Source organism: Pyricularia grisea, assembly GCF_004355905.1.
Source record: "Pyricularia grisea strain NI907 chromosome Unknown Pyricularia_grisea_NI907_Scaffold_8, whole genome shotgun sequence".
NCBI classification, from domain to species: Eukaryota; Fungi; Ascomycota; class Sordariomycetes; order Magnaporthales; family Pyriculariaceae; genus Pyricularia; species Pyricularia grisea.
Genome location: NW_022156721.1, coordinates 1,431,296 through 1,442,831, shown reverse-complemented (window position 1 = coordinate 1,442,831; position 11,536 = coordinate 1,431,296). Strand labels below are relative to the sequence as shown.

Here is an 11,536-nt window from a genome sequence, read left to right as displayed (position 1 = left end):
TTAATATCGTTGGAGATTTTTAAGGTTGCTTTTTAGTTTTTTTACCCTGGCCTTAAATTTTTCCCGTTTGCGGTTTTGTTTTTCCGATTCGGATCCGATTTGAAAAAGCTCGTCGTCCGTAAATCGGGAAATAATTATTGGATTAAAAATTTCGGGAAAAGGCGTAATAATATAACGTTCGACGACCTGCCGATAGATATTATCCACGAAAATTTTTATGGCTACCTATTATCAAAAAACTTTAATATTTGCATTTTATAATAACGTCGTATAAAATATATTTTATAATAAGTTTCCAACTTTATTATAATTTTAATATATGCCTAATTATTTTATCGACGTTAATTTTACGTTTTATTATTTTAAAAAACTTTTTAATATTTATAGGGATATTACTAATATAAAATTTTCCATAATAATCCGAATTTGCTATCTTTTTAATAATATTTTCCATAATTTTACGTAAAAAGCCATAACGGGATTTTTAAATGTTATTAATATAATAATAATTATACGTAATCGGTTAACGCTATTCGTTTTTTTTCAGTTTATTAAACTTTATTAAAACGTTATTACCGGCGTCTTTTATCCATTGAAAATAAATGGTAAATATATTATTATAAAATTTATCCTCGGGTAGAATTATTCGAGTGGCGTATTATAGCCACCCGGTAACAATCGCGATAATACTTTCTACGTGGGTTTAAGCATCCTTTACCATTTATAGGTTAGACCTACCTTTATTAGCGATTTATACCCAAATACACTAATAAATTTAACAATTAAAAAATTTTCGCCTTCCGGGCGCCGGTTATTATAACCTTACCAAAGGTTTTAAACCGCCGCGTACGCCCGCAAAATACGCCGCAAATTTTGCCGCCGGGCCAGGCCGAATTGGAATACGTATTTTTCGATACGCGTACCGCTAATACGCCTAAACCGGCCGGCCGCGGAAAATATTCCAATTTCCCGGCCCTGGTTATTAAAATATTATAATAAAAATTGAAAAACGTGGAAATAATCGGTAATTGGTTCGAAAAGGTTTTTATAATTAAATTCGAAAATTTACAGGCCCCGGAAAATACCGCGTTTAGGAAAATTATTTTCGAATTTAATAATATAATTAACGGCTGGTTCCTTAATCGTACCTTCCTTAAAAAAAAACGTTCGCGTTCCCCGTCGCGTTTACCGACCAATTTTAACGAAAAACGCAATATTTTAATTATAAAAACGGGTACGGCGTTATCGGCTTTTAAAAATAAAAATACGCCTATTAACAAATCGGTTATATGGGCCGAACGAACCGTTACGCTACTAACGGCGGCCCTAACGCGAATATCAATTCCGGTTACGCGTTTATACCCGATACGTACGACGTCCGGTAATATATTTAATAATTCCGCAATTTTTTTCCAATCGGGCCGGAACCGTTCCCAAACTTTAAAACGTTTAATAAAATAACCGTCCAACCGTATTTTAATTCGCGTAAATAATAAATTACGGATAATAACGAAAAAATTATACGCGGTAACCACCAAATTGGCCAAATTGGTTTCGGTATTATATAATAAAATTCCAAACGCCAAATATACCCCTACGGGTTGGGGTATTACGGTAACCTTTAAAGAAATACGGTAAAAATTTTTTAACCCTAACGCGGTTAAGGTTATTATAAATATATTGGACGCGCGAAAAGTTATTATTCCGACAATTTGGTATATATACGCCGTTTTTAAAATGCCCCGAACGTTTAATTATTTGGACGGAAAAAAGGACGTATATAATATAATTTAAAAGGAAATTACCGTAATAATAGGCCAATAGCCAATTAATTGGTATATTTCCAAATATAAATATAACCCGTATACGGTTAAAGGTACGTAAATAGTATTTTTTTTTTAACCCGTAAAATTTCTTTAGCTTTTTGGAATATCGAAACGTACGCGGAAAATTAAAAAATTACGTAAAATTACATATTATTACGATAATTGTTAAAAATATTGCAAAATACGTCGTTACGTACGGCAAACGCGTTACGGTATATATAGTAAAATAAAATATACGATAAAAAAAAAACCGTACAAAATAGCCCCCAAATACGTTAATTACCATGGCTATTTCTTATCCGGATATAAAAATTACCTTACCCGATTTTTGGTAATAAATAGGAAATTTAAACGACCTTTACAGCGTAAATTAAAAGGAATTCGTAAAATCGGACGTATTAACCGTACCGTAATTATTAACGACCGGGCTAAGGCGGTCCGCCGAAAACTAATACCTGCAATCCCGGTTTTAAATACCTTATCGTAATATTTATAAACCTCGAATTTTCGATCGAATATTTTAAATAAAAAAACGCGGTTATACGAAGCGGCAGGGGCGGATATCCGTAATTTCCTATAGGCTAAATAAGAACGCGTATACGATAAAATCGTTTAAACAATTAAAATGGAGGAAAACGTAACGGCTGCCGAACCTTACCCCGCTAATATAATAAATTTGGAAATAACCTATCGATTAATATAACGAAATATTCGTTCGGTAATATATAACGGAAACGTTTCGACGTAATTTAAACTAACGTAGGCAAAAAAATGGGTATATATTTAAGCCTGTTAAAATTATACCATCAAAAAAAAATGGACCTGGTTAACGTCCAAAAGCCATAATACGGGTTAAAAACGACTATATAAACGTACCCGGGTTATAATATTTTTACATTAATAGACGAATGGTACGCGAATATTTACGAAATTATAATTGGGTTCCGGTCCCGGGTATTTATTTACGTTAAAAAAAGGGCAATTTTAAAGGCCGTATAACGACGGTTACCGCAGGGCCAAAATATACGGGATATATTTTGGTTCGAAATTAACGGAATATTATTTATTAACGTATATAAAATTCCGGGTATTAAAACCGCGTTGGAAATGGTATATAATATTATACCAAATAAACCTACGGTAATAAACGGTAATTTTAACGTAATAGCTATTATATATTAACTAGGCCGTATAACCGTACGCGGAAGGGATTAATTAACGGTATAAACGCAAACCCAGGGCATATATTTTACAAAAAATATCGGCGTACCCACCTACCGTGACGGGGATTTACTAAATATAGTTTTTTCCAATTTTCCTAATACGGTAATTGTAATTAATAGCAGTTTTTATATAGGTTTCGACCACGAATTTCTTTATATTACGTTACGGACGCGCGGCGTCCCCCGCCCGGAAACGGTTAACGTTTTAATTAAAAATAACCGGTTACCAAAATTCGCGGAATTATTTGTTTTTGGTATATAAAATATACCGGACCCGGGATCCGCGGCCGATAATTACGTATTAAACGCGTAAATAATTAAATTTACAATTTTATAAAAACAAATAACGTAAATTGTAAATACGCCGGCGGGAAAAAAGGGCAATTCGGTTTTTTAATAAACCGAAAACTATTAACGGCTTTAGGCCAAATTTTAACGGGTTAAACGGAACGTTATAAATAAAATAAACGTTTTTACCGAGGAAAAAATTTATACGAAAAAAATACGGGCCGTAAAATGGAAATATTAAAAATACCGGATTAACCAATTACGCGACGATAAAAATTTGTAAAATATAATAAATTGGTTAAAAACCGGACCACGTTTCCGGTCCCCGCCGTTAATTATTAACGGCGAATAAATAAACGAATTTTTAATAAAAACGGAAATATTATAACGGAAAATATTTGGCCGATTTTCGGCGGAAAATAACCTGTAAAAAAACCCTTTAAAAATTTGGTCGGCGGACGAGGTTAAAATCCTTTAAAACATCCAAATTAATATGGAAAAAACGGAACGCTCCTATATTAAGGTTACGAATATATCCCCGGGTATCGACGGAATAACCGTCCGGCTATTTAAAACCGGATAAGTTTTATTGGCCGAACCGGTACGTAGGCTTTACCAACGTTACCTAAAATTTGGATATTTCCCAACGTTTTAAAAAAAGGCCGAAATCGCAATATTACCGAAAACGGGGAAAAAAAACCGGAATAACGTTAGATCTTAACGGCCTATAACCCTTTTTTTTTTATCGGAAAAAGCTTCGAAAAACTCGTTATACGCCGGATAGCTTAGGCCATATATAATAACGGGCTTTTTAATTATATTTACGGCGGTATTTTACCCAAACGATCGGCGACGGATTTGGTTTATACCTTCGTTTATAATATCGAACAGATTTTAATTCGCGGGGAGGAAATTACCCTTATTACATATAATATCCAAAGCGTTTTTAACGCCCTTTTTTATAAACGATTAATACGGAAAATACGGAATTTCGGATTTAATAAAATGCTTTTTAGGTTCGTAATTAATTTTTTAAACGGCCGCCAGGCCCAAATCCGGTTGGAAGGTACGACCACGGGTTTTAAACGGTTTAAATACGGCACCCCGCAAGGGTTTCCCCTTTCCCCGATTTTATATATATTATATTTGGCGTATTTCGTTAAAAACGGTACGAAATGGCGGTTAATATACGTAAACGACGTACTTATATAAAAATCGTTACCTTCGTTAGAAAAAAACGTACGTTAATTGGAAAATAAATTCCGGAATATATACAAAATTACGGCGGAAAAGAAAATCCATTTTACAACGGAAAAAATAAAAATAATTTATATTATTAAAAAAAAATACGGTCGCAATCCGGAAATCCGGATTAATAGTAAAACGGTTACCCCGGTCCAATTACCGGGCGGTTAACGCGGATAAAACGTTTCCGGGACCAAACGTTACCCGAATATACGTTAATTTGGTTTTTAATTTAACCGACGGCTAAACGAACGCCGCTACGTAACCGAAAAAATTACCAAAATAATAACGGTCGTTATTTACTTTAAAAACTTTGGGATAATAAAATACGGACCGTTTACGGTTATATTTTGCAAAATAACGGTAGCATACGTAAATTTATCGGTTATTTACGTAACCAAAATATAATATAACCCAATATATAAATAAAAAGGATTTTTTAAAATATTAAATAAACCGCTAATTTTAACGGCACGGGTAATTTTCCCGGCGTATAAAACCACCTTTTCGTCCATTATTTTTAAAAACGTAAAATTATTTTCGGCCCGTATCGCGTTAACCTATACCCGCCTAAAATACGGCGTCCGATTAAAATTCGCGGATAAAAGGTACCCCCTTATTAGCCGTTTACGTAAAATACCTCGTACCCGCAATTCGGGTTATTCGGCTACGATTTTATAAACGGCCGTATAATTTTTCCCGCGGATCCGGAAATTAAAATTACGCGTAGTTTACAATGCCCCGGATTCTTGTATTAACCCTACCGGAAAAATTTTAAAAAAAAAACGGCCCGCCGTTTTATTAAATGGTTGGATATAATATTATTTAACGATATTATAATAGATACGGATAATTTGGAAAAATACGAAAATAATTGCGTCCAAATAAAGTACGGATAGGCCGTTTTTAGGGCGGGTTTGGAATTTACCGCAAATTCCGCATTTATTACGCCGGAAAACCACGTTTTCGACGCCGAAGCGATTGGCGCCTTAAAAAGGCTATAGGCGGTAGTTAAAATCCAACCAAACGCCTAAATTTGGATTAATATGGATAATATTTCGGTTATTTGGGGTTTTAAAGGCGATACGCCGCGTTTATCCCAATAAATCTTTTTAAAATTTTATAATTTTATCGATTTATTTCGAAAATAAAATACCGAAATTCGGGTCCGTTAATATTTTAGGTATTAAAGAATTCCGGGAAACGACCGGGCTAACGAATTGGCTAAAACCGGTTTCGCCGGACCGCCGGACCTAAACCCGAAGGTTTAATAAATTACGTATAACGGTACCGGTACGGTTTTTAAAACCATTTTTTCGAATATAAAAAAAATTAATAACGTAAAAAACTTTATAAACGGTCCCCCGTATATAGGAAATAAAAATTTTAATATATACCGAAAAAGGAGCCCGAAAAATTACGTTTGCTAAAACCCCTATTGGGCTATTATTTGGTTATAAAAACCGGTTACGGCAATTTTAAAATTTATTATAACCGTTTTAATTATTAGAATATAAATATTTCGTATACCTGGTATTGGAAACGGATTTCCTTTAAATACCCGGTATATTACCGTTTTTCGCGGGCGGTATAGAAAAATTGGCCGTAATTTAATAATAACCGGCCGGTCGGGCCGCCAAACCGCGGTTAACGCCGCAAATTTTTTTAAATAAATTTCGGGTAACCGAAAAATTTTAAAACGTTTTCGATAATTACCAATTATTTTAACGCCCGCCCCAGAACGGCCCGCTAACGTTCCGCGCGCTACGAACGTATTTTACGCCTAAAAATACCGATCGTAAACGATTTAAATTTAAACGAAAAATAAATTTATTATTTTTTTACCTATATTTTACGGTATAAACCGATAAACGAACCTTCCGCGTATTTTAAATACGGGGTCGCGTTAATAAATTAACCCCCTTAAATAAAACCGGGCCTGAACCCGGTTAGGTATAATTTATTTTTACCTTTTTTATTTTTCTTTTATATAAATAAAAAAAATAAAACGCGCGCCAAAATATTTTTCGAAAGGTTATTAACGGCCGGTTAATAAACCGGGCCGAACCCGGCGTTAAATAATATTATTATTATTATTATTATTATAACCGGCCGGTCGGGCCGCCCAATCCCGTTTAAAACCGGAAATTTTTCCAAATAAATTTCGGGCAATTAAAAAACTTTTAAACGTTTTCGATAATTACCAATTATTTTAACGTATACCCCAAAACGGCCCGCTAACGCCCCGCGCGCCATAAACGTATTTTACGTTTAAAAATACCGATCGTAAATAATTCGAATTTAAACGAGGAATAAATTTATTACCTTTTTATTTATTTTTTACGGTATAAACCGTTAAACGAACTTTCCGTATATTTTAAATACGGGATCGCGTGAATAAATTAACCCCCTAAGTAGGACCGGGCCCGAACCCGGTTAAATATAATCCGCCTTTGCCTTTTTTATCGTCTTTTATATAAATAAAAAAAATAAAACGCGCGCCGAAATACCTTTCGGAAATTATTAACGGCCGGCTAGTAAACCGGGCCGAACCCGGCGTTAACTAATATTATTACTATTATTATTATTACTACTATTTAACAGTTTTTTATATTTGTTTATATAATAAAAAAATATAATAAATAAATGTTAGGTTATTTATAATAAAAACATTTTACCCAATAATAATTTTAACAATTACGACTCGCTTCCCTACAAAATATTATCGCTAAAACGATTTATAATTAATAATAATATTTTAGCTTTAATTTATAGAAAAAAAAACAATAAATAAAATGGGAATATAATATAAACGGTAATAAATTAATGCATTATATTTAAAACAAATAAATATATAACGTTACCAACTAAAAATAACTCGAAAAAAATAATATAATTTAATTTCGGGATGGCCGATTTGTAAAATATATAATAGGCTATATTATATACGGAAAAATACAGCCAAATCTTATTACGAATTGGAATACCTAAACGACTATTAACCGTATCGAACCTTTATATAATAAGGCGTTATATTCGTATCGTTTATTCGTTTAAACATACCGACGCGGTTAATATTACGGGCCTTTTTTCTTTTACATTTAACTTTAAATTTTCAAATATAATTGGCCCTATATTATCGCCTCGTCTTTTTAGGATTATTTTCGCACCATACGCTAAAAAAACGTAAATTTCGAACATTAACGAATTATTTATAATAACCCGAATTAAAAATAATTCAGGGTATAAATTATATACCAAATTCGGTTTTACTTTATTTAACGGGATTAAATAGTTTTTATTAATTATATCCAAAATTTAAATGTAATTTATAATATTTAGGAAAAAAGTTTTGGTAAATAATTTTTAATTAAAACTTCCAATACTATTTCCTTTATTTTATTTTAAAGCTTTTAAAATAAAATTATACGTTTATAAAAGGTTCGAAATTTGCAAAATATTATTTTCAAACTTTGTTATTGGCACGTTTAAAACTTTTTTTTACTATTTACCTTATAATTTAAATATTTCCAAAATACGGTTTTCGAATCTTTTTAAAACGTTTATTTTAATAACCCTTAGTATTCCCTCCGCGGTCGCTATACTGATTTCCCCCTTTACAAGCGATATAACCGATAATACCGGTATTAAAAGCGTTAAAATTAATTTTCAAATTACCGCTAATATTGTAATTAAAGCTAATTTAAACAACCCCAGTATACCTAATACGTTGGCCGTTAAAAATTTTCCAAAACTATCGAATACCCTACGTATTACCCTGCGTTTTCCTATTTGGGACTTTTTTAACGAATGTCCAAAAATACGGATATTTTTTAAAAATATACCGGAATTAATGCGGTAATAGGTTCGTTTCAGGCCAAAGTTTTTCCGAAAAACGGGTATCGCCTTTTAATTTTAAAATTACCGAATCCTACAAAGGTTAATAAACCGAATTATCTTAAAACACGCGGTTTATTTGGTTTAAAACGATATAAAAATTGCAAAAAACATTTTTTAGGCAAATATTTCGAATATTATATAAATTATAAAACAAATATTTCAAATAAATGTACTAAATATTATATATTTTGCCATACGGATAAAAACGTTGGTAAATATATACTTTATTATTATCCAAAATATATACCCAATTATATATATAAACCATATTAAAAAACCATAGAAAAATTTAGCGAAAAAAAAATAAAAAATGTTAAAATTGGGAAATAAAATCCATTTATTATTCGTAATTATTATACGCCGATTAACTATATTATATTTTATAAATAAAAACGATTTTTTTTAATAAAATTAGCAAATTAGGAATAATTACACGGATGGACGTAAAACGTTAAAAAAAAAGGTAAATATTACGGCCCGGGTTATTATAATACGGAAATTAATTTATTAATACCTATTAACGAAAATATTATTTGGAAAAAAAAAAAGGCAATAAACCAAATATTAAAATAAAAAAAATTGCGGTTAATTTATTAATCGAATAATAATTTACGTATAATACCGTATAGGCCAATTATACGTAATTTACCCGTTCGATTAAAGGTATAAAACGGAAAGACGTATTACGGCCAAATATATATTGGAAAACCTTAATATATTAAGCGTTATCGACGAAAATTTTAAACTAAAAAGAAAAAAAAAATTACAATTAACGGCGCGTTAGAAAAACGCGTTTAAATCCGGGGTTAGTGGACCTTTTATCCGATCCTTGGCTCGGCGTAAAGCCGAATCGTAATTCTAAGGGTAAGTTTAGGGGCCTAATCCTCACATTTTCTAATAAAATGGTAGGCTATATTAATATGTTTAATTTTTTGTAAAGTTTTAATTTATTCGCTAATTTTATAATTAAATTATTTTTTAAATAGTTAAAAAAGCTATTTAAATAAATAGCCTTTTTTACGGTCTTTTTTAAAGCTATATATTTAATTTCGCAGGGGTTTAAAACGATTATTTTTTATAATTATAAATTCCAATTTATAATATTATTATATAATAAATCGTTTTTCATATTATTATTTTTATTGTTATTAATTTGGTTTAACGAAAATATATAAACCGAAATGGATTTTTGATTTTATAAATCGCTAACCCAACCGGAATCGCAATATTACTTTATTATAAAATTATTATTTAAAGGGTTTATTTTATATTTTAAACCTTTATTAAGTTTATTTAACAAATAGCCCTATATTTTATTAAAGGTATTAAAATGGTTTGTGCCAGGATTTGCCATAAAACGTAAATAAAAATACACGTTATACGTTATATCCGGCCTTGTTTTTAATACTAAATATAATAACGATTTAATTTGCTATTGGTAAAACGTTATATTATTTTATAATAATATCTCGTTATATTTTTTTATTTTAATACCGGGAATTCCGGGTATATTATAAGGTTTTATTATATTTTTTATATTATATTTTGTAAGGATTTCCTTTATAAAATCCTTTTGGGTTATATATATTTCGTTATTATTATTATTATTAATATTCGTTTCGTGGTTTAAAAAGGTGGAAATTTCACCTCAAAGTTTAGTTTTAATTTCTTTTAATAATTCGTTTATTAACGAATTTGCAATTATTTTGTTTTTTATTATTATTAACGTATTGTCAACGTGGCATATAATAATTATTTCAAAATAATTACTTTTTTATTTGTTTATTTACAAATATACCCTTATCGTAGGGTAAAGGGGTAAATCCCAGTTTATTTATTATATTTGTTAAAAACTTATATTATAAACGAGGGCTTTATTTAATTTTCCCACTTTGTTTTAATATTATTTATCCGTATATAACCCGAATAATAATTTTATATATATATATCGGCGTCGATATTAGCGTATAAAAATGCTATTTTAACGTTTAATTAGGTTATTATATAGCCTTTAAATAAGGCTATTATTAATATAAACCTATATATTTTTGTTCGATAAATGGAAAAAGATATTTCCAAATAATTTACGCCAAAAATATGGCGGAAACCTTGGACTACCCAACGGGCTTTATATCGATATTTATTATTATTATCGGTAATAAACCTATCAATAAAATTATTATTTATTAAATACCCAACGTCTTTTAATAGTTGTTTTACTTTCCGGTACATCCGTTATTTGAAAAACGTTTTGGTTTATAAAACTGTAATTTTTATTTTTACAAACGTATAACTATTATTCGGCTTCCGATATTTATAACGTTTGGTAAAACGTATCCGGCATATTATTATTATTTGTAAATAATATTATATTATTATTATCCAGATTTTGGTTAAAATTATATATATTAATAAAAGATGGGTTTTTTATTGTAAAAATAACGGAATTCTCCGTATAATTTTTATATTTTTTTACATTTTTTGGTATATATATGGGAATATTAATAATTATATTCCTATTATTATTATCGTTATTATTGTTATTAACATTATTATTTTTAAATACGAATTCTCCGTAATTGTTAGGATGTTCGTTTTATATAATATTTATAAAATTATTTTCTAAAACTTTAACGTCTTTTGTTAAAAACGCTTTTTTTTAATTAAAATCCCAAATTTTATATATGTTGGGATAATCCGTATATCCAATTAATATACCTAAATCGGAACGGTTTTATAATTTGGTTTTGTATTGGTTTTTATTATAATAAACTTTTAATCCCCATATTTTAATATAGGTTATTAACAGTATTTGTTTTATAGAAATTTCGTACGGGCTTTAAAATTTAGCCCTAAATGCGGTATTCGATTATATATAAAAACAACCGCTAATAACGCTTTTACCCATAAATAATAAAATATATTTACGTTATATAGTAATAACCTTATTTTATTTAATAATTTAAAATTAATCCTTTCGATTAAGCCGTTTGGCTTTCTTGTATAAAAGGACACGGTATCGTATATTACCCCATATTCATTTAACAATATTTC

The 11,536-nt window shown here is 30.0% G+C and overlaps 1 protein-coding gene across 1 annotated transcript; it reads right to left on the bottom strand.

Annotated features, from left to right (window-relative positions):
• PgNI_12103 (uncharacterized protein) lies at window positions 1-225 on the bottom strand (the record flags this gene model as incomplete). The annotated part of the gene is made up of 1 exon (XM_031132058.1): window positions 1-225. A coding segment is annotated over one exon (225 nt), but the record flags the coding sequence as incomplete, so codon positions are not given.
• Between the last annotated feature and the right edge of the window lie 11,311 nt (window positions 226-11,536).